This window comes from Indicator indicator, chromosome 6, assembly GCF_027791375.1.
Source record: "Indicator indicator isolate 239-I01 chromosome 6, UM_Iind_1.1, whole genome shotgun sequence".
Taxonomy (NCBI): Eukaryota; Metazoa; Chordata; class Aves; order Piciformes; family Indicatoridae; genus Indicator; species Indicator indicator.
The window spans coordinates 31295611-31322912 of NC_072015.1; the positions used below are offsets into that span (position 1 = coordinate 31295611).

General features: G+C 45.9%; 1 protein-coding gene across 15 annotated transcripts in view; it reads left to right on the forward strand.

Annotated features, from left to right (window-relative positions):
- EPB41L3 (erythrocyte membrane protein band 4.1 like 3) overlaps positions 1–27302 on the forward strand; it is a 70518-nt gene that overhangs the window by 3989 nt on the left and 39227 nt on the right. For 12 of the 15 annotated variants that reach the window (XM_054381577.1, XM_054381580.1, XM_054381584.1 and 9 more), the window contains exons 2-6: positions 3979–4176; positions 19040–19144; positions 21668–21710; positions 23475–23550; positions 25610–25828. In XM_054381577.1, the coding sequence (XP_054237552.1) occupies positions 3979–4176; positions 19040–19144; positions 21668–21710; positions 23475–23550; positions 25610–25828 (641 nt within the window). Of the gene's footprint in view, positions 1–70; positions 75–3978; positions 4177–19039; positions 19145–21667; positions 21711–23474; positions 23551–25609; positions 25829–27302 lie in introns of all 15 variants that reach the window. The other 3 variants (XM_054381582.1, XM_054381589.1, XM_054381585.1) reach the window with 1 other exon arrangement.

A 27302-nucleotide genomic window follows, 5' to 3' on the forward strand; every position in this document is an offset into this window, starting at 1 on the left:
GCAATGTGCCCTTGTGGCCAAGAAGGCCAATGGCATCCTGATGTACATCAAGTGTGTCCAGCAGGTCTAGGGAGGTTCTCCTCTCCCTCTACTCTGCCCTGGTGAGACCACATGTGGAATACTGTGTCCAGTTTTGGGCTCCCCAGTTCAAGAGAGAAAGAGATCTGCTGGAGAGACTCCAACAGAGAGCTACAAGAATGATTGGGTGGACTTGAACATCTCTCATATGAGGAAAGACTGAAAGAACTGGGGCTGCTTAGTCTTGAGAAGAGAAGGCTGAGAGGGCATCTTACTAATGTTTGTAAATATCTGAGGGGTGGATGTCAGGATGAAGGTTCCAGGCTGTTTCTGCTGGTGCCTAATGATAGTTCAAGGAACAACAGGTATAAACTGGAACACAGCTCATGAGGAGCTACCTCAACATGAGGAGAAACTTCTTTATGGTGAGGATGATGAAGCACTGGAACAGGCTGCCCAGAGAGGTTGTGGAGTCTCCTCTGGAAACTTTCAAAACCCACCTGGATGTGTTCCTGTGCAGCCTGCCCTAGATGATCCTGCTTTGGCATGAGGATTGGACTCTGTGATCTCCAGAGGTCCCTTCCAACCCCTAACATTCTGTGATTCCGGTATTTCTGTCTTGTGCATACTTGGAATAGTGTGTTCAGTTTCAGTTCCTGCTGTACAAGAAAAATGTGGACAGTCTGGAGGTGCTCCGGAGAAGGGTCAGAAAGATGATCCAAGGACTGGGAAACTGCCATGTGAGGAAAGGCTGAGAGAACTGGGTTCAGGCTTGGGAAAAGAAGGCTCAGGGTATACCTTATCACCAGGTTCCAGTGTTTAAAGCTGGCTACAAAGCATATGGGAGGCTTCCTTTTTATAAGGAGTCACATGGAAAAGCTCTGGGGTGATGGGGACAAGTCACTCCTCAGAAGATTCCTGTTTGTTCCTGGAAGACATTTTTTCACAATGACAACCTCCCCAGAGAAGTGGTGGAGTCCACAGCATTGAACACTGTTAAGATTCAGCTGGACGCAGCAGGGCCCTCATGTCTAGATTGTGCTTTCCCAAAGAACGGTTGGACCAGATGATGCTTGAGGTCCCTTTGAACTTCAGATTCTAAGATTCTATGGTCATTTTCCTTTGGGTGCAGTAGGTTGGACCACATGCCATCTGCCCACATTGGTGGTAGAGGCATAGCTGGCCTCAAGTCTTTCTGTGAGCCCTGGGGGGGACACCCTCCTCTCATCACAGCCCCTGTGAGCATTAAATGCTCCATGAGCAGCTAATACACTGACATACGCTGTGCCTCCATCTCCCACCAGCCTTGTGAGGACCTTGACATCCAGACACTGAGCTTGTTTCCAAGTGCTGGAAGGGGAAAGTCGTTCAGTGCTGGAAGGAGAACATACTCCAGCTGGCGCTAGGTCGAGGAAGAGCCAGGGAAGAGCCAGCTGGCATTGGGATGCTCCTGAGGAAGAACATCCATGGCTCAGGGGATTTTGGAAAGCAGCTTTTATGTTGCTTTTTGATCTTCTGCAGTCCCAATTTCTTCTTGTTTCCCCACCAAGGGAAGCCCAGGAGGCCTTTGCTGTGTCCTTTCTTGTGGGGAATGGAGGAGTGTGGATCTTGCCTCAGATCTTTGCAGTTTGCTGGGGCTTTGGTGGTAGCTGGCAAGTTAAAATCGTGGTGATAGAATCATTTTGTTTGAAGAGACCTTGAAGATCAAGTCCAACCATTAACCCAGCACTGCCGGCTCATTGCCAAGTTCCTCTTTTGTTCATTCACCCAGAGGCAGAGGGGAAGGAGATGGCTTGTTTGCATGGAATCTCAGGGTTATGTGATGCAAGGTTGCACTGCTCTCAAAGCAGATTAAAGCTTTTGGATGGATTTGCTCCATTCTCATGAAGGTTTATTAAATACAATGAATGGAAACAGATGTGGAGGATTAATTTATTTCCAGCAGTGCTTGTTGCTTAACACACTGAAATCACTCAGAGCCAAAGCAGGCTTGTTTTTTCCTTGTAGTGAAATAACAGAAAGATGCATTTTATTTTATTTTATTTTATTTTATTTTATTTTATATTATTTTATTTTATTTTATTTTATTTTGTTTTGTTTTATTTTATTTTATTTTGTTTTGTTTTATTTTATTTTATTTTTTAATTAATTTATTATTTTATTTTTTTTTTTATTTTATTCTATTTTTAAATTTTATTTTATTTTAACATTATGTTAGTTATTATTTCACTCCAGTTGAACTTCTGTTTGGAGACTCTCAGACTCAAAACTGATAAGAAGTGGGGTGACTTCTCATCCCTCTTCTCTGCCCTGATGAGGCCACATCTGCAGTAATGGGTCCAGCTCTGTGCTCTCCAGTTCAAGAGAAACAGTGAGCTACCGGAGAGAGCCCAATGGAGGTTCTGAAGTTGCCGAGGGGCCTGAAACATGTCTGTGAGGAAGATAGGCTGGGAGTCCCTTTCAAGCCCCACCATGCTGGGATTATGACTGTGGCACAGGGCTGTTGCTAGGAAGGGTGAACCACTGTGGAGCAAGTCTGGCTTTCATCTTGCTCTGTGGAGGACCATGGGCTGTGCTCCATCATGGCAACTCCTCACTGGGCTCTGCTCCATCATGGCAACTCCTCACATGGTCTGATCCACAAATAAACCTAAGCAAAAAGAAGAGAACTTGTTTCTTCTTGTCCCTTTCTCCTGCAGTACGTTTGCCTTTCAAACAGCAGCTGCTTCTCATCAGCTCAAGGGACTTGCCAGGCATGTGAAGGAAGCAGAGCTCAGTCTTTCATCCTCTTCTTAGCAGCCATTACCCATTCAGTAGCACAGCAAAGGTGTCAGGCTCCCAGCCTGTTTGTTTAACCCTTTGTCCAGGTGCTCAGGAAACCTTTTGTCATCCCCAGCATCCCAGCAGCCCGCTGCACATTCACACTGTTGGCGGGGGGGATCCATGTCCTCAGTCAGGGGACTGTTTTGGTGGGTGAAAAGCTGGACACGAGCCAGCAGTATGCTCTCACAGCCCAGAACCAACCATGTCCTGGGCTTCATCCCCACCAATGTCAACAACAGATGGTGGGAGGGGATTCTGCCCCTTCGCTCTGCTCTGCTGAGACCTCACCTACAGTGCTGGGTCTGACTCTGGAGTCCTCAGCACCAGAGAAACATAAGCTGGTTGGAGCAGAGCCAGAGGAGGCCACAACAATGGTGCAAGAGCGCGAAGCCCTCTGCTGTGAGGACAGGCTGAGAGAGTTGCAGTTCTTCAGCCTGGAGAAGAGATGGGAAGACCTTTCGGTGGTGGCCTTTCAGTACTTATAGGACACCAGGGAAGTTGTGGAGTCACTATGCCTGGAGGTGTTCAAAAAACTTGCAGACATGGCACTTCGGGACATGGTTTAATGGGCATGGTGGTGCTAGGTCAGTGTTTGGACTCGAGAGGCCTTTTTCAACTAAAACAATTCCATGATTTGATAAGAAATCTGGGCCTGTTGTGACAGGACAAGGGATGATGGGATTAAACTAAAAGAGGAAGATTTAAACTAGAAAGAAGGAAGAAATTCTTTATGGTGAGGGTGGTGAGACCCTCTCCCAGGTTGCCCAGAAAGGTGGTAGAAGCCACATCCCTGGAACCATTCCAGGTCAGATTGTTTGGGACTGAGCAGCCTCCTCTAGCTGCAGATGCCCCTGCTGACTGCAGGATTGTTGGACTAGATGACCTTTAAAGATCACTTCCAACCCAACCATTCTATCATTCAGTTATTTTGGAGTGACAAGAGAAAGCTGGGAGAAATGTGGGCAATATGGGAAATCTTTCCTGTAGCTAACAATGACTCTGTCCTATATCAAGGTCTTTCTCACACAAGCCCCACACTTAGACTCACTACAGATCTTGGGTGCAAGGTGGGTGGAGTGGTCCATGGTGCAATTGGTTTATCTCCCTTCAAAAAGTCTACTTTCTTTCTCTTCATAGGCCACAGAGAAAGAACAGGAGTTTGCTGCTGCAAGTGCCAAACAGCTGGAATACCAGCAGCTGGAAGACGACAAGCTCTCTCAGAAGTCATCATCTAGCAAACTGTCCAAGTCTCCTCTGAAGATTGTCAAGAAGCCAAAAAACATGCAGTGCAAAGTGACCCTGCTGGATGGATCAGAATACACCTGCGAGGTCGAGGTAAGCTGCTTTCTGGCTGCTTTTTTCATCCTGTCTAAAGGAAAAGAGTCGAAATTAGTTTATTGACTTAGGTGAAAGAATGAAAGACCTGGTGCTTCATCAATGCCAAGCACAGAAGTGCTTCTTGTTTTCTCTGGAGGTTGAAGATATTGCACAAATTCAAGCTAGATAAGGGATCATGAGCAGTTGCTGGAACAGCCAGAGACTTTGGATCAATTTTATGTCACCATATTCCACAGCAGAGTGCAGAAGATGAATTATTTGCAGCAAAGGCCATCAACACAGAAGATTTTATCCCATCAGGCTTCTCCTTTCCTTAGTACTCTGATGAATCTAGACTCACATTGAGGCATGGTCCTAACAGTAATTCTGACCATTGTGAGATCAGAGAAATCCAGAGGAGAAGTCAGGAGCAAGTAGAAGTGAGAGTGGTAGGGTTTATGGCCTTCTCCACCATATCTGTGAAGCACAGATTCTTGTGAGCACACTGCCCAGCATCATGTAAAGGCAGGGTTTGGAATCTCTCCAGAGAAGGAGCTGCTCTGATCCAGGGCTTCATCACCCTCCTCATGTTCAGATGAAACCTCCTGGGTTCCAGTTTGTGCCTGTTGCCCCTTGTCCTGTTGGTGGGCTCCACTGAAAAGAGTCTGGCCCCATCTTCTGCCTTCCACCCTTTAGCTCTTGATGAGCATTGAGAAGATTCCCTCTCAGGCTGCTCTTCTCCAGCCCCAGGTCTCTCAGCCTCAATTTCTTAAAATAAAGCCAAGGTGGACAGAGCACACGTGGCAATCAAATGTTGAGTATTTCCATTCCTTGTACTTAATCCACTTCACTACACCTTCTGGTGAGGATGGTGGCCTGGCACAGGGATGTGACAGTCAGCAGATATGATTCAGAAATGTCACCTTGTTGTCAGCTCCTATCTTCCATCTCTGTCTGGGTGTCATGCTTCTGCTCACTGAAAGCTGCAAAGCAATGTCATCTAGAAAGACCAGAAATTAGAAACCTATCAAGACTAGTGACTTTCACCCTGTACTTGGCTCTGGGGAGACCACACTTTGAATACTGGACACTGAGGTGCTAAAGCGTGTCCTGAGCAGGGCAACAAAGCTGGTGCAGGGTCTAGAGCACAGGTCTTATGAGGAGCAGCTGAGGGAACTGGAGTTGTTGAGGCTGGAGAAAAGGAGGCTGAGGCGAGACCTGCTCACTCGGTTCAACTCTCTGAGAGGAGGTTGGAGCCACGTGGGTGTTGGTCTCTTCTCCCAAGTAACAACTAATAGGATGAGAAGAAAGGGCCTCAGGTTGCACCAGGGGAGGTTTAAGTTGAAACTTCTTCACCGAAGGGGTTCTCAAACACTGGAACAGGTTCCCCAGGGAGGTGGTTGAATTCCCATCCTTGGAGGTGTTTCAAAGATGCAGAGATGTGGTGCTGAGGAACAGGGTTTAGCACCAGCCTTGGGAGAGTTAGATAATGGTTGGTCTTGATCTTAAAGGTGCTTTCCAACCAAAATGATTCTGTGATTCTGATTCTGAGCAGAATAATGATTCTGACAATGAGTCTTGACTCAGATGTGGGCCAGATATTTATCTCTCCAGAATTGCATTCCCCAGTCTGGGAGTCGGGGATGATTATTGAATCCATCCACTGCACTCTATGCAGTGCTTTGCAAATGACAAAGGCTTTTATGGATGTGAAATATTAATATCATTTAAAGGAGCTTATTGCTCTCAGGGAGAGCACAACCTACAGCTTATCAATTATGTGTTCATCCTGTTAATGACCTGACAGCCCAAATTGCCTCTACTCATGGATGGAGTATCTCTGGAGATACTTCTGAGGCCGCTTTGGTTAATCCATTACCCTCTTTGGTGTCCATTGTTCCACGAGCCCCTCTTTCTTACTCCATGTTTAATGCAGAGCATCTTCACCACCTTTTCCTGTAACTGTGTTTCTCAGGGCCAGCATTTTGCAGGAGTTTTTCGTACTGTATGAGATGTATCTACAGGGGGACATGCAGTGGAGCTAACGTCAAAGCTGACCATAACAGTGGTTCATCTAACCTGGTTTCCCTTCAGTGAAAGGATCTTAAGCAAATGCCAGGTAAAAGCTTCCCTCCTGAGGTCCCTCAGTGTCACTGCCTCTGTGCTGTGTCTATCCTGACCCAGAGTCTTCCATCCATTAACAACCAGGTTAAGGAGGTAGCCCAGACTGTTCAGTCATCCTCCTCCAAACCCATAAACCAAAAGTGTTACCATCTGTACCTTCACGTTCGCTCTTCTCTGGGAGACTACAGATAGCAGCAGGGAGTTTATTAAGAGAGGTCTTTCCTTTCAGAGGTGGGATGGCCTCATCCAGCCTGTCCTGGGATTTTTCCAGGGGCATCCATTACCATTCTGGACAACCTGGGCCAGTGTCTCACCACCCTCGCAGTAAAAAATTTCTTTCTATATAGTCTAAATCTCTGTCTTCTAGTTTTAACTCATCCCTCCTTGCTCTGTCACAACAGGCCCCATTGAAAAGATTGTCCCTGTCTTTCCTGTAAGCACTGAAGGCCACCAGAAGGTCTTCCAGGAGTCTTTCTCTTCTCCAGGCTGAAGAACCCCAACCCTCTCAGCCTGTCCTCACAGCAGAGGGCTTCCAGCCCTCACATAATTGTTGTGGCCTCCTCTGGCCCTGCTCCAACAGGTCCAAGTCTCTCCTGTGCTGAGGACTCCAAGGCTGGACCCAGCACTGCAGGTGGGGTCTCAACAGAGCAGAGGGGCAAAATGCCCTTCCTCCACCTACTGTGCACACTGCTGGGGATCAGCCCAAGGACGTGGTTGGCTTCTGGGCTGTGAGTGCACATTGACATGCCCAGCTTTTCACCCACTAGTACCCTCAAATCCTTCCCCACAGGGTTGCTCTCCAGCCCTTCATCTCTCAACCTGGATTCATTGCTTGCCCCAGTCTGCCTGTGTCCATATTATAACCCTGGTTTTGAAAGTAGGGAAACAAAGCATATCACCATTTTGCAACTCAGGCTACTCTGAAGTCACCTGAGGATGTAGGGAAACCCAGTACTAAGAAAATGAAGTCTCCATCAGTGAGAATTCTGATCACAAAGGACACCTAACTATTGCCCAGGTCCCAGGAGGATGTAAAACCCAAACACAGTGTCTTTTTACCAGTCATAGAATCATAGAATCGTTTGGATTGGAAAAGGCCTTTAAGATCTTTGGGACTGTTCAGCCTGGAGAAGAAAAGGCTCCAGGGAGACCTCATAGCAGCCTTCCAGTACCTGAAAGGGTCCTAAGAGAAAACTGGAGAGGGACTGTTTACAAGGGCTTATAATGATAATGCAAGGAGGAATGTCTGTAAGGTGGAAGAGGGTAGATTTAGACTGGATATTATGAAGAAATTCTTTACAATGAGGGTGATCAGACACTGGAACAGGTTGTCCAGGGATGTTGTGGATGCCCCCTCCCTGGAAGTGTTCAAAGCCAGGTTGGACTGGGCCGTAAACAGCCTGGTCTAGTGGAGGGAGTTTCTGCCCATGGCAGGGGGATTGGAATTAGATGATCTTTAAGGTCCCTTCCAACCCAAACCATTCTGTGATTCTATCATCACTGAGTCCTCTCCTACCTCAGCTGACCCCCACCCACCAAGAACAGGGGACACCAGTGATGCTTTCAGAGATTCCAGCTTTCCATGTGCTCTGCAGCCGGTCTGAATCCTATGGCAACTCCGTTTGATGTAGGGCTGCAGAGATGCCACAGCCAGGCTGCCATGGAAACATTTGCTTTCATTTACTGGCGTCCTGCATGATAAGAAAGTCTGAGCTGTACAGGAACGAAGAAGGAGTATAAATTACCAACGGGCTCCAACAGCTGAGCCTTTGTAAATCAAACCTAATTATTTTCCCATTTATTTAGATGATGCTATAGCTTTCTGATCTCCCTTTGCCATCAGTGATGTGTATATGCTCAGAGCAGGAACAACGAAGGCAAATCCCAACCTGGTTTAGGAAGACTCTTCAAAATTAGGCTATGTGTAAGGGAGGGGATGGCAGCTGGTTCCACTCCATCTCCTCATTAAAATGCAGCGGTGTTGAGCACAGAAAATGGAGATGGGGCAGAGAGGGAAGAGAAGGGAAATAAATCCTAGAAATAGCCTAGTTGTACTACAGCACTTGAAACCCCCTTCTTAAAGGGGAAGGAACTCAAATTGATTATTTCTGCTTGTTTTCTTGTACCTGAGCACAAACCTGAACTGATGCCTTTATCATACTTAAAGGAGCCGAAAAGAAAGCTGGGGACAGAATTTTGAGCAGGGCCTGTTGTGACAGGACAAGGGGTGATGGGTTTAAACCAAAAAAGGAAGATTCAGACTAGAGAGAAGGAAGAAATTTTTTAAGCTGAGGGTGGTAAGACCCTGTCCCAGGTTGCTCAGAGCAGTGGTAGAAGCCCTGTCCCTGGAATCATTCCAGGTCAGCTAGTTCGGGGCTCTGAGGAACCTGCTCCAGTTGCAGATGTCCCTACTGACTGCAGTGGGGTTGAACTAGATGACCTTTAAAGGTCCCTTCCAACACAAAACTTTTATGACTCTGTGAACGGGTCCCTTTTTGGACTGCACAAGTGTCTGTTGGTCTCTTCTCCTTTGTGGCAAGTGACAGGATGAGAGGAAACAGATTCAAGTTGTAACAGAGGAGCTTAAAGCTGGACATGAGGAACAATTTCTTCCCCAAAAAGGGTTGTCAAGGCCTGTAACAGGCTACCCAGGTCAGTGGTGGAATCATCACCCCTATCAGGATTGAAAATCTGTGTAGATGTGGTGCTGAGGGACATAGTTTAGCAGTGGACTTGGCAGAGCTGGGTTAATGGTTGGACTTCATGATCTTAAAGTTCTTTTCCAACCTAAATAATTCCATGATTCTGAGTGCTAAAACTCCTTTTTTGGAGACCAAATGGGCATGGAGTATTGTGTTTCACATGAATTTTCCTTTTTCCTGTTAAAATGTGAGAGAACATGGACCATGCCTTAAAAAATAACAAGTTAAAGATGGTTGACTCGAAGAGCGGAGAAAAAGCAGACTGATTTCTGCTGTGAAATGGAGAAGAAAGGAGAGAAAGGATCTCACTGCCAGAAAGGAGAGTGCTGACTAACTTCATGTGTTTCTTTTCCTGGCTTGCAAAATTACCTCTTGTTTAAAATCCCCTCTGGGTTTCTGTGTGGCAATGGGGGGACCACACAGCCCCATTGTCCTCTGCCCATGCATCATCCAAACTCACTTTTCTCCCTCTCACAGTGGACCCACACAGGGAGTTTAACAGCCCTGAATTTCTCCTCTGTTTTGAGGTGGGTCTTAAGGTCAGGGAGAAAACCTCTGTAATAAGATGCATTCTGAAGGATCCAGTTTCATTACCCCCTGCACATTTTAATTGTTTAATGAATTCCACACAGCCTCCTGCAAGTGGCTTTCCATGTGAAACTCATTACTGAACCCAAGAGGGAATCTTTTTTTTAAGAAGCCTTTTCCTTTTGACCCACTCCTTTCCTTACATTTCAGTTCATTTAATAATACCAAGAGATGTGGTTTAGCTTTTTGTTCCTTCCTGAGGACTTGTTTTGGTGCCTGTGACTGGACTGAGATGCAGCAGCAGCGTCACACGGAATGTTTTCTGTCGCCAGACCTGCTAATTAGGGTTGACTTAGATTAGCCAGAGGATTTAGTTAAGATCTATGTTACCTGACACATGTCAGTAGGAGTCTGAATATGTTCCAGCTGAATAGACCTAATACACAACTCTCCAGGTTTGCAAAATACTCTAGGTTGCTCTTTATGAGTTAAAATAGTTGTCATCTTGAGAAGCTTAATGGTTTGGAGGTTGATAATGATGTTAGCTAGCTCATAATCATCAGCTGGGAGACTGAGCAGAAAAAGGTGTTTTGCTTCAGTGTGGTAACTGAAACAAAAAGATGTTTCAGCTCCCTTTAGTCGTTATGGTGATGATACTGTTGATGTTATTGCTGACATTATTTTTGTTATTATCATCATCACCATTATTGTTGTTGTTATTAATATTATTAGATTACTTGTTATCATTATAAATTAGTTACTAATATTATTAAATTAGTAGTCAGCACTGGTGAGAACCCAAAATTTAGACAACAACCAGGGCCAGGGAAGTGATTGTGCCCCTGGACTCAGCACTGGTGACGCCACATTTTGAATACTGGCTTCAGTTTTGGGGCCCTCACTTCAAGGACATTCAGGTCCTGGAATGGGTCCAGAAGAGGGCAACAAAGCTGGTGAAGAGTCTGGAGAACAGGTCTTGTGAGAAGCAGCTGAGGAAACTGGAGTTGTTGAGCCTGGACAAAAAGGAGGCTGAAGAGAGACCTCACTCTGTACAACTCCCTGAAAGGAGGTTGGAGCAAGGTGTGTGTGTTGGTCTCTTCTCCCTAGTAACAAGTGATAAGACAAAAAGAAACAGCCTCAGGTTGCACCAGAGGAGGTTTAGGTTGGTTATAAGTAGAAACTTCTTGACTTAAAGGGTTCTCAACCACTGGAACAGGCTGCCCAGGGAGGTGGTGGAGTCACCGTCCCTGGAGGTGTTTCAAAGCTGCTGTGTGTCCCATCATTTCACTGAAGAAATCTAAATCAAAGTCAGTTTAGCTTGAGCCAAGCCTTGTGGAAATGATGCAGGCTGGAAGGAGGATGTTGGTGTGGCACTAATAGGGCTGGAGCCAGAAGAGGAGGAGAAGAGCTTTCCCACAGCTCCTCACAGCTGGGAATATCTGGGCTATGTAGTGTCCAGGGAAAAGGGCTCATAACCTTGATGGGAACACATAGCGAAGCAATTAGCCAGCTGGAGTCTCCTGGGTTCCCTCCAGTTGATATTCAACTATTTTACAGAGAGTGGAGAAGAAACAAGAACCAAAACCCAAGTTGTACCAGGGCAACAGCAGATTGGGCTTTAAATCTCATGTTTTGGCAGAACAGAGGACATGGATACAATCAAATCACATGCCCAAAGTTTAAAAAACCAAAAAATACTCAAACATTTGTGCATGTCCTCTCCACATCCATTTTCTGCATCCAGTCCTCATATCTCTTGCCTTCCGTTAATGCTCTCTGGAAATGATTTGGCCAGGGAAATGATGGGGTTAGCAGCCAAAAAAAAACTTCATATTGCTACTTTGGAATTGTTGGCTATTTTTCTCAATGGTGAAAACCACTGAGAGGGGGTGACCTACATCGATAAACAGTTTCAGCTGCCCTGAAACTGCCTTTTCTAGGGAATAAATGATGAGCTGCAAACCTCCCAGTGAAATGTTGCCTCTGGTTGCCTTCCCTTGGTGAGCCGGTTGGACACAAACCAAGCATCAGGAGCATGTTCTCCATCTGCTGAAGTTTTTAACAGTTTTTTCGTTCATGCACACTCAAATCCAGTACTGCAAGGTTAACCTGTCTGCAAGAGCTCAGGAGAGGAGGATCTTTCACCACAGATAGAGGACTGTTGGCACAAGGGGTCCATCCTTGTCAGTGGCCTCACTAAGGTGGCACTGCATCAATCCCTCCACCTTTCTCTTCTTCAGGCTCATTACCGGGGGTGGTCCTCACCCCAGAGAGCCTGCTGCTTCTTACTGGGGTGTCTGGTGCAGCCAGCATCCAAACTCCACACATGTTTTTAAGCACTACTGGAATAAAAATCACAACCAGTGGTTTCCTTTCCCAAAACAGATGCTCAGATTTTGAAGGCTCCTGCTATTTCTGGGCAATGTGTCCATTTCATCATCTACCTCATACCCATCACAGAATCTCAGCATGGTGGGGGTTGGAAGGGACCTCTGGAGATCATCTAGTCCAACCCCTCTGCCAAAGAATGGTCACCCACAGCAGGTTGCCCAGGATCACAATATCCAGGTAGGTTTGGAGTCTCTCTGAAGAAGACTCCACAACCTCTCTGGGCAGTCTGCTCCAGGGCTCCAGCACCCTCACAGCAAAGAATTTTTTCCTCCTACTTAGATGGAACCTCCTTGGTTCCAGTTTGTGCCTGCTGGCCATTGTCCTGCACTGGGCACCAGTGAAATGAGTCTGGCCCCATCCTCTTGCCTTCCACCCCCTTTACATACTAATGAGCATTGAGAAGCTCCCCTTTCAGGCTGCTGTCCTCCAGACTAAACAGCCTCAGGTCTCTCAGCCTTTCCTCCTCACAGAGATGCTTATCCTCTCAGAGTCATCAAGGCCTCTACTGGACTCTCTCCCATAGCTCCTTACCTTTCTTGAACTGGGGATCCCAGAATTGGACCCAGGACTCCAGATGTGGGCCTCATCAGGACAGAGTACAGGACGAGGAGAACTTCCATTGACTTGCTGATTACACTCTTTTTAATGCATCCCAGGAGACCACTGACCTCCTTGGCCACAAGGGCACACTGCTGGTTGATGGGGTACTTGTTGTCCACCAGCACTCCCAGGTCCTTCTCCTTGGAGCTAGGTCAACCCCTCACCTGTGCTGGTGCAGGACATTATTCCTCCCCAGGTGCAGGACCCTACACTTGCCCTTGCTGAACTTCGTGAGGTTCCCCTCTGCCCAACTCTCCAGCCTGTCGAGGTCTCACAGAATGGAAGCACAGCCTGATGGGGTGCTAGCCACTCCTCCCACTTTTCTATCATCAGCAAACTTGCTGAGGGTTCACTCTGTCCCTTCTTCCAGGTCATCAATGAATGTGTCATCCTTCCAGAGAAGCTGCTGATTTTCAGGTCACACTTCTGCCAAGCCTCCCGGCATTTTGTCACATTTCCTGCCCTGCTTCTGTGTTACTCAAGTGCCTGTTACCTGCTCTGGCTTCCAGCTGAGCCATCTGATTTAATCTCCAGCTTTGTTGCTAGTTGCTCCCATTTTGTAGGTGGCATCCCCACCTTAACACTCAAGTTGCTGCTTCCAGACCAAAACTAAGTCACTCTTCACTTTATTATTACCCCCTAAAGATATTAGCTTCCACATAAAGTCCTCACACCTCACCTGGGTGATTGTTCTCCAGCTCAGTTCCATGCAGTGCTCCTTAGGCTGCTTTTATCTTTCCTTATGCCTCTTTGTTGATACAGTGAACCAGCTGTCCAAGATGGGACTGGGTGATGAGGACACACCTGCTTGCAAAGCAAAGCTTTGATGGGAAGCAAGATCTGTTTCTCAAGGTTTATCTTCCTCTGGCAGGAATGGTTTTTGATCTGAAGTGGATAAAGCTTGAAGCACAGGCTATGCCATTTTGCTTGACAACCCCAACATTGATGGTTTAATCCTATTCAAGGTACCCCAAATCTCCAAGCCTGATCATCACTCTGCATCTCCTGCCTCAAGAGCATCTTTCTGTGTGATTTATTTCTGTTTCTCAGCCCAGTCCGGCAATGTAGGTCAGGGAGAGCTCTCTGGTTTTTGAGTTCAGATGGCGAGATTACGTGCTAAATCGGACTATGTTGAGAGCAGAGCCCTTTTGTAGCTGAAAATAAACAGTGTTTATGCTTGATTTTTGTTGATAGATGCCAGGAACTGTTTCTGTTACAGGTTGGTTCTCCTCACTGTGTTGGTGCTGGGCTTCTGCATCATTAGCACTCATGCTGAGCTCACCCAAGTACAGGCAGAATAAGGAAAATATATATATTTACACCAGGAGAGGTTTTGGTTGGACATGAGGAACAAACTCTTCCCCAAAAGGGTTGACAGGCTGCCCAGGACAGTGGTGGAGTCCCCATCCCTGGAGGGAGTGAACAGTCATGTAGATGGAGTGCTAAGGGACATAATTTAATGGTGGACTTGGCAGTGCTTCATTAACAATTGGACTTGATAGTCTTTAAAGTTTCTTCCAACCAAAACAAGTCTGATTCCATGATTTATAACTGCTATTGGAAAGCTTCCGCTGCTGTGTTGAATCCCAGGAGAGCCACTCAGCTTCCCACAGAGTGGCTTGCAGGAGGCCGTGGGGCAAGCAGGAGGTATTAAGCCAATAGATCAGCTGCACATCTGGTTCAAATCCAAGCCCAAACAAGCTGTTTTCAAAGAAGCTGAGCAAGGAAGGTACTTTCTCTAAAAGGCCTCCAAAAGCATGGAATAAGGTTCATTATTTGATGTCAGGATTTGGCACATCATAGAATCACAGAATCATTTTGGTTGGGAAAGACCTTTAAAATGATTGAATCCAACCAATAGTACAGCACTGCCAAGTCCACCATTAAACCATGTCCCTTAGCACCACATCTAAATGGCTTTTAAACCCCTCCAGGGATGGGGACTCCACCACTGCGTTGGGCAGCCTGTTCCAGGGCTTGACAACACTTTCAGGGAAGAAATTTTTCATCATGTCCAACCGAAACCTCCCCTGGCACAACTTGAGGCTGTTTCCTTTTGTCCTCTCCCTTGGAAGAAGAGACTGATTCCCTCCTGGCTCCAAGCTCCTTTCAAGGAGTTGTAGAGAGACAGAAGGTCTTCCTTGAGCCTCCTTTTGTCCAGACTAAACAACCCCAGTTCCCTCTGTTGCTCTTCATAAGACTTGTTCTTCAGACCCTTCACCAGCTTTGTTGCTCTTTGGACACACTCCACACTTGCTGGAGTGAGGAGCTGTGTGTGAGACTAATGAGTGTGCTGAGAATCAAGCTGTTGTTTGAGGAACAGCATCCACTTTTTTTGCCATGATTGCAGAGCAGGGCTTTCGAGCTGCTAACCAGATCGCAATTTCTACAGCACAGCTTCTGTTGATGCTCTTGGGTTGCCCAAGCATTTGATGATCATCACATTTGACAGGGATTTCTGTAGCCCTGGTGCATACGTAGCCATGGCTGTTACTCTTCCACGTACGGACGTGCTCCAGGGTCCTTGTTATTTCTTAGGTGCCCCTCCTGCTGCTCTGCTTTGTCCCCCACTTGCAAAATTCTCCTCAAAGTGCAAACTCTCAGAGCTTGTGTGATGCCAGCCCTGGTGTGATCTCTGCTGCAGAAGGCAAAACCTCTCATTTGGGTCGATGCCAGAATCAGGACTAGGTCACCAATCTTCTTACTGGGATTTAGCAGTTTTTTAGATTAGTGCTGGCTTTTGAGGACTGCAAGCTCAAAGGGCATTAGGGAAGGTTGCCCCTGATAAAAACGATGTCGTGTTACACAATGTCATTGGCACTGGCTGCAGGTGTGTGACTGCAGCACCAACAGCATTTCCTTGCATCAAGTGCATTCACACTGAAAACAATAAAAGTCCTTTTAACACAGCTTTTACACAATTACATCTTCCTGAAATTGCCTAGTTCTTCTTTCCCCCCACATTTGGCCAGGAAGAAAGGGAGTTGGGAGTGTTGGTTGACAGCCAGCTAAAAATGAGCCAGCATGTGCCCAGGTGACCAAGAAGGCCAACAGCACTGTGGTGTGGATCAGGTATAGTGTGGCCAGCAAGACCAGGGAAGTGATTGAAGTTGTGGAGTCTCCTCTGGAAACATTCAAAACCTGCCCAAACACATTACTGTGTGACCTACTACTAGGTCACACAGGCGATCCTGATCTGGCAGGGGTTTGGACTAGATGATCTTTTGAGGTCCCTTCCAGTCCCCAGTATTCTGTGATTCTGTGGCTCTCTGATTAACTGGTTATTAGGAATACTTTGGACTCGTCATCACAGTGAGAACTCTTTTCCCATAAATTTCCCCAGCTGAGTCTCCAAATTGCTGAATTCCAACCTCCTGACAACACACTTTCTCATTCTTTCCTTGTGAATTACCCAATTCACATGAAAATATGGCCAATCCCAGAAAAAAAAAACACACAAACAAAAAAAACCCCCAAACACATTAGAATCATAGAATCATTTTAGTTGGAAGAGATCTTTGAGTCCAACCATTAACCCAACACTGCTAGGTCAGTACTAAACCATGTCCCTTGGCACCACATCTACACAGCTTTTAAACCTTTCCAGGAATGGGGACTCCATCACCTCCCTGGGCAGTCTGTTCCAGGCCTTGACAACCGTTTTGGGGAAGAAGATGTGCCTTCATGGACAGCTATGTGCAAACCCTTCCTCTTTGAAATCCAGGTCCATAAGTGTGATACTTTTAGTCTGGAGAAAAGGGGGCTGAAGGAAGACCTTCTCACTCTCTACAACTCTCTGAAAGGAGGTTGGAGTGAGGTGGGGATCGGTCTCTTCTCCCTGGTTCCAAGTGATCAGGCAAGGGGAAACGGCCTCAAATTGCACCAGGGGAGGTTTAGGTTGGACGTTAGAAGAAACTACTTCACTCCCAGAGAGGTGGTTGAATGCCTCTCCCTGGAGGTGTTTTAGAGACACAGGATTGTGGTCTTGAGGGACATGGTCTAGCACCAGCGTTGGTCGAGTTAGATAATGGTTGGACTTGATGATCTTAAAGGTCCTTCCCAACCAAAACAAGTCTGTGATTTTGCTGTGGTCCTTGACTGAGCAGAAAGGGAGGTGAAGCTTCCTTTCATGATGCACCCTGACCTTACAGTTCCCACACTGTGGACTTGGTGGTTACTGGTGGCCAAAACAAATCCTGTTGTAGCATTTTGGCTGGGAGACTCTTTCTGAATGTGACCTCCTGCAGTTGGTATCAGGCAGGAGATACTTTCCCACCTGCATGCTGCAGCCAGCCCTGGCTCAGCATTTTGCATCCACATGAGACTGCAGCATTGGATGCAAAAATAGAACCTCTCCAAAATGCGACACTTCGAAGGCTGCAATTGCGTTCGTTTCCAGGAAGCTAAGAAGGTTTCTTCATGCACTTCAGCTCTTCATCCTTCTTCACTATCAGGGGGAGGAAGGTAATCTGCATGTGAGTAAAAATAGAGTAGGAGAGGAGACTGACATGCTACACTTCAATCAGATACACAGGGATTAACCCCTTAGTATCTACACAAAAGTGGATAAGGAGCCCAATATCAAGGCTGTGCTCATTGGAAGGAACTGGGGAGGCTCCTGGATCAGGCAGGACAATAGGTCAGGCCAGCTGTGGGCATTGCCTGGCCAGTGCCTTGAAACCCTCTCAGATCAGAGGCGCCTTGGTCTTGCTGAGATATGATCCCCGTGCAGAATTGCACCTCCAAGGAGAAATCTCTCAGACAGAGGACTGGATTTTTGCTGATGGTACCAAACTGGGAGGAGTGCTGACACCCCATCAGGCTGTGATGCCATTCTGTGAGACCTGGGCATGCTGGAGAATTGGACAGAGGGGAACCTCGTGAAGTTCAACAAGGACAAGTGTAGGGTCCTGCACATGCAAAGGAATAAACCCCAGCACCAGTATAGGTGAGGGCTTGACCTGCTGGAAACCAGCCCCAGGGAGAAGGACCTGGAAGTGCTGTTGACAAATTTGTTGTGAGTTAGCAATGTGCTCCTCTGGCCAAGAAGGCTAATGTTGTCCTGGGGTGCCCAAAGAAGATAGAGTGAGGTTCTCTTATCCCTCTTCTCCACCCAAAGGAGACCATATTTGGAGTTCTGGGTCCAGTTCTGGCTTCCCCTGCTACTGGAGAGAGTCCAGCTGAGGCTGCAAAGATGCTGAAGGGACTGCAGCATCTGGGCTGTTTAGCCTGGAGAAGAGAAGACTTCCCTTAAGATTAGAGAAGCAGGCAGTGGTGAAACAGTAACCCAGATAATTTTGAATTGTTCATCATAATCCTAGAGCACAGGTCCTATGAGAAGCAACTGAGGAAGCTGGGGTTGGTAAGTCTGGAGAAGAGGAGGCTTGGGGAGACCTTCTTATTCTCTACAACTGCCTGAAGGGCAGCTGGAGCCAGGTGGGAGTTAATCTCTTCTCCCAGAGAAGAAGCAATAGGACAAGAAGAAATGGCGCTGAGTTGTGCAAGGGGAGGTTTAAGCTGGACATTAGGAAAAATTTCTTCCCCTGAAGGGGGGGAAGGAACAGGCTGCCCATGGCATTGGTGGAGTCCCCATCCGTAGAGGGGTTTCAGAGCCATGTAGGTGTGGTTTAGTGGTGACCTTGCAGTGCTGGATTAACTTGCTGGATTTGATGATCCAACCTAAATGATTTTGTGATCTATGATAATTAATGCATCTCAACACTGGCAGGTGTAGTTTCTAGAGGACATTTCCATCTGCATGGGGTGGGTTTTTTTTTTTTGATATTTTGTCTCCATGTCACTTGTAGCACTGAGAACTCAGATGACCTGCATTTTCACTATCCAATACCAGAGAAAGTACGAAGCTTCTGCTAAGGACTCTGGCTGTTGCCAGTGAGAGATCTTTTCATCTAACGTGTCAGCAGTAAAGAAGGCTGGTGGGACACTGGAAAGCTGCTTTCCTACCCACCTGTGCTCCTATTGAGATACTGGGCTCTTCTAGAGATTTCAGTAGACATTGTTACTGTGTTTTCAACATGTTAGACACAAAAGGATCCTGGAATCAGTCCACGTTGTCACCAAAGCAAGAAAGATCTCCATGTTTGGTTTTCCTCCAGTGATTACCCCTCAGTAACAGCTCTGATGGTCCATGACCACCAATAGTTTGTGGCATTGTTGGTTGCTACCATTGCACACAATGAACATTCTGGTTTGTGGAGGTATGACTTCAGTGTGCATTTGAAGCTGGAATTTCTGAAGGACATGAGAGAGCTTCTCCTTCAAACTCAAACCATGGCATATACTGACTTATTTTCAGCTGCACAAGAAGACCTGGACTTCTATATAAAGCAGATTTACCCCATCCAGATGATCTTTATGAAGCTCCAGGTCAACAAGTTGGAAAGACACATGAGTAGAATTAAATCATTTTGGAGTTAACTGCTCTGAGAATTATTTTGGCTTATTTTGAGGATTATTGCTGATATTACTTCATTTTGTAGAAGTGATTTTTGTTTTTTCCTGTTTACTTCCCACAGAAACGTTCCAGAGGTCAAGTGCTGTTCGACAAAGTCTGCGAGCATCTGAACCTCCTGGAAAAAGACTACTTTGGGCTGACCTACAGAGACACAGAAAACCAAAAGGTAACCCACAAAACCCTGGCTGCCCTTTGGCGTGTGGACATCAGAACTCCCCAAGACACCTCCAGACTGTTTCAAACAGTCCAGGAGGTTTTTTTATCTTCTTTGGCAAGTTCCATAGAGGTGACTTGAGCTGTCATAACTCAGCTCCTCAGGAGCATCCCCCATGTTTCCCTGGCATCCGTCTTCTCTAGCTGTTTGTGACATGAAAGAATTACATCATCTAGTTGGTTTCCGTTCTTTTATGATTTATTTCATGACTGCCATCAGATTTACATTTGTAGGTAGATTATTAATAATATTCAAATATGGCTTAATAGTACTGTGGTTGGGATACACGCAGGCAGGGCTTGATTGGCTTCTGCTAACTGCTTAGATAAAGCAAAGCTTTGAGTCTTGACTTTATCTTCACATTAGGGTGACTATAAGAAAGGTGGAGACAATCTTTTTAGCAAGGCCTTTGTGACAGGACAAGGGTGACAGGTTTAAAGTAAAAGAGGGAGATTCAGACTAGAGAGAAAGAAGAAACTGTTTAAAATTAGGGTAGTGAGACACTGGCAGAGGTTGTCAAGAGATGATCGAATCCCCATCCCTGGAACCATTCTAGGTCAGTTTGGACAGGGCCCTGAGCAACCTGCTCTAGTTGTAGATGTCCTGCTGACTGCAAGGGGATTGGACTAGATCACTTTGAAAGGTTCCTTCCCACCCAAAACATTCTATGATTTTATGTCTGTATGATTCATAATGCTAGATGTCAATGATTCTATGCTTATTGTTGATGTAACCAAAGACATGTCTTCAGAAGTAGTTGGTAGCAGCAGTGAATCGCACCCTGCTTGTCTGCATCTCAACTTCAGTATGAAATAAATTGTCTGTTAAATGTCAAAGGTGATCTAACCTACAGGTGATATATATATATATATATATATCTATCTATCTTATTTTGGACATGTTATGATGAGAGACTATCAAAGGATAATTTAAAACATTATGTGTGATTTTGGTGTTCTAAGGTAAGTATTTTGAAAGGATCACCGGAATCTCTGAGCAATATGAGCAGTAGCCCAGCAGACCTCACCAACTGAAGGTGTCTGTGCTTTGCATGTCCTGAATGCTCTTCCCTGACAGAGCTGAGCTGTTGCTGCTGCTTTAACTGTTGGTGACTTGTTCACACAACGACCATTACCGTGAGGGTAGTGGAACACTGGAACAGGTTGCCCAGGGAGGTAGTTGAGGCCCCATCCCTAGAGATAATCAAGGTGAGGCTTAACAGGGGTTCTGGCAACCTGATCTAGTTGAGGATCCCCCTGCTGACTGCAGAGGGAGTTGAACTAGATCAACTTCAGAGGTCCCTTCCAATCCAGACCATTCTGTTATTCCCTTCATTTCAGTTTTGCATGGTACAAATCAGTATTTTTGTCTCCCTTTTCCCCTTTTTTTACAGACTTCTAAATGTGAGGTTTTTGGGTTTGGTTCAGGAAATCACTTAAGCAGATCCTTGGTGCAAGATAACACTTTAGCATATGTGTAGTTTTGAGTTGTGGTAGAAGTTAAGCAGATGTTTAAGTGCATTTCCAGCCAGATGTGCTTTCCTGTACTGGAAAGAGAAGAATTTATTTAGTATTAACAGATGGCTTAGAAGCACTAAACATTTATAGACCACCAGTTACTTTGCAAAGCTAAGCATCTAAAAGAATTAACTGCTGGCCACTACATTTATTGACCAATAACATGCATATTTTTAATGTCAGAGTACTTAGCAAGTCACCCCCATCCTCTGCCAGAGAATTTCCATCCAGACACTATCTGTCCCCACATCACATACTGTCTTTGAAAACAGAGATGCTGATGCAGCTTTAAGTCCTTGCTGCATGGTGTGCTGGTGTGCACAGCAGGAGCTGGAGCTCTTCACCCTCCTGTTTTGCATCACACACCCAGTTTGGACAGCTGCAAACTGGTTGTTTTTGCTGGGGGAGGATTGTTGTGTTCTGCTTGTTTGATATTTCTTTAGTAGGGAGGGTTTTTTCCCCTCCTGATTTATTTGTTTATCTTTCTTTGGAACTTTCCAAGGGGAGGGCAACTTTTTGTTCTGGGCTGTGTCACACATTTTAAATGCTGTTTAACTAGCTGTTTCTTCTAATGTCTAGATGATAGAATATTTAAATATCCAATTGATTCCCTTAGAGGACAAAGCAGCAGCAGAACTAAGAGAGCTCAAGCCACTTGCACACCTCCTCCCAAGAAATTCCGTCTCCTTCTTGGCATCCATCCTTGGCATCCACACATCACTATGATAATTCCATGTAATGTCATGATGATTCCCCACCTTCTTGGCAAGGAGGTCAATACAAATCCTTTTATCCAGGTCTGCATCTTGGAAGTTAGTGTTTCCCCTGCCTGCCTGCTGCTCCGTGGAGGAAGGGGTTGCACACCTCTGCTCTGACTCATGGCACTGCTTTAAAAATAATATTTGTTGTGTTTTTTCATTCAAACTGAAAAAAAAAAAATGAACCATTTTCTTTGCAGAATTGGTTGGACCCTGCCAAGGAAATCAAGAAGCAGATCCGAAGTAAGTTTGTTATTGGTCATGTTGTTTATTTCAAGGGGGACTGGGAAAATTCCATCGTGGTGTATCAAGATCTCAAAAACCTGCATAAAAAAGTCTTTTCCCCACTGAGCATCTTTTAGGTCTTCTAAGGAGCAGCTGAAGGAACTGAGATTTTTTTAGCCTGGAGAAAAGGAGGCTGAAATGAGACCTCACTCTTTACAACTCCATGAAAGAAGGCTGGAGCCAGGTGGAAATTAGGGAGAGGAGACTAGTGACAGAAAACATGGAAGTGGCCTCAAGTTGCACCAGAGGAGGTTTAGGTTGGATATGAGTAGGAACTTCTTCACTGATAGAATTCTCAAACGCTGGAACAGGCTGCCCAGGGAGGTGGTTGAATCCCCATCCCTGGAGGTGTTTTTAAAGACACAGAGATGTGGTGCTGAGGGACATGGTTTAGCACCAGTCTTGGCAGAGAATGGTTGGACTTGATGATCTTTTCCAACCCAAATAATTCTGTGATTCTGGTTTACCCTGTAATGAGTGCAGGCAGTTCCTCAGCCTCCTAACATGTGAATTTGCATCACTGAAAACAATTTGACATTTGCAGAGATGCAAGAACCCAAAGTCTGACATTAAGCAAGATAACGTTAGGGGCTGGGCCATGTATCTAAATTCTTTCTCTGATTTTCTGATGTTTGTATCATATCCAGGAGTTCCTGCCTGTACTGAAATACTCCACTGATGCAAAGAGGGCACTAAAATATCTTCCCTTCCTGTCTTTGCTACCTGAGCTTTGCTCCTAAAATGACCATTCAGTCAATCTTCTGCTTCACATGACTATTTTAAACAGCTCAGTGGTTGAATTTAGCCATTAGATGTTCAGGAACCTCTCTCCAAGGAAAAAACTTGTTGAGACTGGCAGGCACACAATGCAACCTGCCTTTTGTGCTTGTGTCCTTGTGATTTCTTTGGGCAGGAAAACCTCAGCAGTGCTTTTTCTTCTTGAGAATGATCTCTTCTGTCACTTGTGCCTTCACAAAGCAAACACATCTGGTGGTTCACATTTGTTGGGTCAGGACTGGCAGGTGAATCACCTCCCACTCCAAGATTCAAAGGGTTAATTGACACTCTCTGGGAACCTTCCCCATGCACTGTGAGCGACCAAGTGTTTCCACCAGTGTTATTCTCATAAATATAATCCAAGGGCTGGAACCCCTCAGCACCAGTTGCCCAGTGTTCTGTAGTTTTCTGGTCATGCTCTCTATTTGTCCTTGCCAGCTTACCTCCACAGTGATGTATTTTTGCTGGAGATGGCAGCAATGTACTGAGGCAGTAACACTGAGAAGATCTTGTGAGCTGGTTTGAGCAAGCAGACCTCAGCACATCACCTCCAGACCTCCTTCCTGCTCTGGCTTATGGAGTTTCCAGCACCTCTGGGGTTTGGGTTGTTGGATTTTAAAGCTTTGGATAGGCTGTGGTTTCAAATGGATAATTCCATAAGCATTGTTTTCAGACTGAGGAGACTTTTTTAGTGTTAGAAATAAATTCTACTTCCCTGAGGAGTCTCCCTTGGGTGGAAATCGTACAAAATAAGAGAAGAGCTGTAAGACTGTCATTGTGAGAGGGATAAGTAGTGTCTTCAGAATGATGTATGGGGAAGAGATACTAAATCCTGTTCTTCTGGACTGTTTGATTGGGACATTGGAAGTCTGCTGGTATCAAAGAGCATGAGCAGCCCCCTTTGTACTGACAGTGTCTTTTCAGTCACTCTCTGTTCTTTTCCAGGTGGTGCTTGGCAGTTTGCATTCAATGTGAAATTCTACCCTCCGGACCCTGCCCAGCTCTCCGAAGATATCACCAGGTGTTTAAAACATTAAATACCTTCCAGAAGGGGCTTAAAAGCTATTTGTAGTAGCATTTACACTCTAATTATTCAAGGAAAGGAATGCTTTGTATTCCCATTGGTTTCCTTCCTCTTATGAGGTTATAGAAAACGTGCAGTGCCTTGACAGAACGGACACTGTGAAGAGTGTCTGTCCTCGGAGCTAATTTAACCCTGTCAAGGATCAGGGATGGGCTGGCCGGCAGATTAGTGCCAGAGGCTCTCTATCAACCCTTCTCCCTTACCAAAGGGAAGAGAAAGGGAAGAAGGGAGAGAAGCTGATGGGTTGGGAAAGGAACTAAACCAGCTGGGATGGAAAGAAGAACAATTCAATGAAAGGAAACAAAGAGATACGAACCAATATCTAACCTCTGATGGCCATGACATCACCATTGTCACCACTGATGCTAGGAGCAAGCACTGAGCAAGTCTCAGACTGGACTCAGCAGCAGCAGATGGGAACTGGATCCTGGAACTAGATTCAGGAACACAGGCATTAGAATCAAAGGCAGAAAGGCCAGAGTCCTCTTGGGACACCTGCCTTTGAAGCAGAGGCTTGACCCTGGTGATCCCTGTTCTTGATTCTGAATATGCCATCCATGGAATGGAATCCTGTGTGGCTCAGTTGACGTTCACCTGTCCTGTTCTCTCCTCCCACCTTCAAGGTGGGGCACAATACGTAGCAGTGCCCTTGGTCTGCACAGGAGCAAGTCTAAGCCAGAGCCTTTCTGCAGCCCAGCCCTTGGCAGTAACTCTCCCCATCAGTGTTCTCGCTGCTAGAATCAGCCCCTGGCTGTGCAAGCCTGCCCTGAACTGCAGAAAGTGCCCTCACTGAGCAGAGACTGAGCTGAAAAGTCAAATCCCTGCCCAGAATTGGTTCTGGTCTAGCTCAAACAAGGACAAACCCTAAAATTCCACTTTTCCAATACATATTTTCCTGAGAGTTGATTTTAGTTTTCATAAAGATGTCCAATGCCCACTTTCTGGTCACAAGTTGATACTGTAAGTAAAATCCTAACTATGAAAGGAAAGGGTTGGGTAAATAATAAGCCTGTGTGTAGATTTTTTGTGTCATTTAACAAGGGAAGCATGTGATGTGCACAGTGTCAGGAATATGGTGGTAATGACCAGCTGCTCCCTGCTATGTGAGTCACTTCTGCACCTCTGCTCTCTACTTTTGTATTTGGATTGCAACCACAACCCAAAAGAACCCTTCATATGGTTTCCTTCATGGAAACCATAAAGTAGGAAAACTTCTGAACCATGATGAGTTTTGTGCCATCAGCCAACCATTCTCTATCCTGTTCTAATAACATTTTGCAAGCTGTGGGTAATTTTAACCTGCCTTGATTTGTGGAGTACTTGTTGCTTTTCAGGTAGCGTGAAGCCCTTGGCTTCAATCAGAGGTCCCTTGTGCTAGGCACTACACAGAAAGACACTGTGCCAAGAGCTTCCACTTCAGCAGAAGTCTACAAAAAGAAAGGAAAACTCTCTTGTCAACCCTCAAATCTCCCCTGGAAGCTCTTGTGTCTTCACCAGCAAGCCAACACTCTCCCTTTTTACATCTTTCCTTGCACCTTGCACTGCCTATCACCATGGTTTTAACAGCATTTACTGTTTCAGTGTGTTTTTGAGGAGGCTCAAGACTTTGCCAAAGATACAACTGAAGCTTTTTGAGCACCTTGGAGTTCAGCTGCCCTTCAATGAACAGTATTTGGGGGGTTTAATTAGTGTTATTTTTTTCTTAAAAGAATTTTAAGGTTGCTATGTGTCTCAGTGATTTATGATGGAAACCTGGTATGTTTAATGGGTAATTCTCCATCCAGATCACTAAAGGAAGTAATAACCTCTTTTAATAAGACATCTCCATCCTGCTTTATAAAGATAAATTAGATGTTGCTACACATAAATTCAGAAAAAAATACCCTTGGGCTTGGGAATTGTCTGTAAATGAGTACAGGAACCAAAGCCTCTTGTTGGTACTTGGGCAATACTCCTTGAGGAAGAACTTCTGAGCCACTTTGGTTCTTTGTTGCAGGTACTACCTCTGCTTGCAGCTGAGAGATGACATCGTGTCGGGCCGGCTGCCCTGCTCCTTTGTCACCCTGGCCCTGCTGGGCTCCTACACCGTGCAGTCAGAGCTAGGTGACTACGACCCTGACGAGTACGGCAGCGACTACATCAGCGAGTTCCGCTTCGCGCCGAATCACACGAAAGAGCTGGAGGATAAAGTGATTGAGCTGCACAAGAGCCACAGGTAGGTAGAGAACATCAGCACGGGCTGTAGCCTGCCTTCAGCGACCTTCCGTTATCTACTGTGCTAAAGAGTATTTTGTGGACATGACTTCTCTCCATGTCTTCAGTTAGAGAAGAATTTTGCACTGTGAAAGATCACAGAATCCCAGCATGGTGGGGGTTGGAAGGGACCTCTGGAGATCATCTAGTCCAACCCCCTTGCTAGATCCGGGTCATTCGCAGCAGATTGCTCAAAAACAGTGTCCAGGAGGGTTTGGAATCTCTCCAGAGAAGGAGACTCTGTAGCCTCTCTGGGCAGCCTGCTCCAGGGCTCTGGCACCCTTACAGGAAAGCAGCTTTTTCTCACTGTCAGGTGGAACCTGCTGGGTTCCAGTTTGTGCCTGTTTCCCCTTCTTCTGTCACCAGGCACCACTGAAAAGAGTCTGGCCCCTTCCTCTTGCCCCCCACCTTCTAGCACTTGCTGAGCATTGAGAAGATCACCTCTCAGGCTGCTCTTCTGCAGGCTAAACCTTAGGTCTCTCAGCCTTTCTTTCTCACAGGATGCTCCAGGCCTCTCAGCATCTTCATAGCCTCTGCTGGACTCTCTCCAGTAGTTCCTTATGTCTCTGAAACTTGGAAGCCCCGAATTGGACCAGTACTGCAGGTGCAGTACTAGCTCAGTCAGAAAGTTATGACAGCATAGGGATAACCAAAACTTGGTGGGACAAGTCACATGACCTGAGGATCATGATAGATGGCTATAACCTGTTTCATAAAGACAGAGTAGAAGAGGTGGAGAAGTGGCACTCTATATTAAAGGGAACCTTAAATCTATTGAAGTCAACCATGGTAGTCATGGAAGCCCTATCAAATGCCTCTGAGCCAAAATCAGAGGGGTCACCTCCAAGACAGACCTTAGAGTAGATATCTGGCACAACCAATGAGGCAATACTGGAGTCACTTAAGCAAGCTTCAGGTCCACAAAACCTGTTTCTTTTGGAAGACTTTAACTGCCCAGACATTTGCTGAAAGAACAATAAAGCAGCTCACCTGTCATCCATCAAGTTTTTGGAATGAATAGAGGATTCCTTCCTCATACAAAGGTTAGATGTGCCAACCAGGAATGAGGCACTGCTGGTCTTGCTGCTCACTGACAAGAAAACCTGCTGTGTAGTATCTTGAGTAGTGACAGCCTCAGCTGCAGTGATCACAGAATGGGATTTGGGATACTACTGAGCACACTAAAGGTTAATTCCAAAACAGAGCGTTTAGATTTTAGAAGAGCAAACTTCAGCAGGCTCAGGGCTCATCGGAAGGGATCCTCTGGGAAGCTTCCATGGAGGATAAAGGTGCTAGCAAGTGGTGAGAGTTTTGCAAGAATGCTCTCCTAGATACACAAAACCAGTTCATCTCCTCTAGTGGCAGGGGATGTAGACAGAACAAGAGACCTCCTTTAACTGTTAGCTTCTGGGTCTGCTCAGAACCAAAAGGGAAAC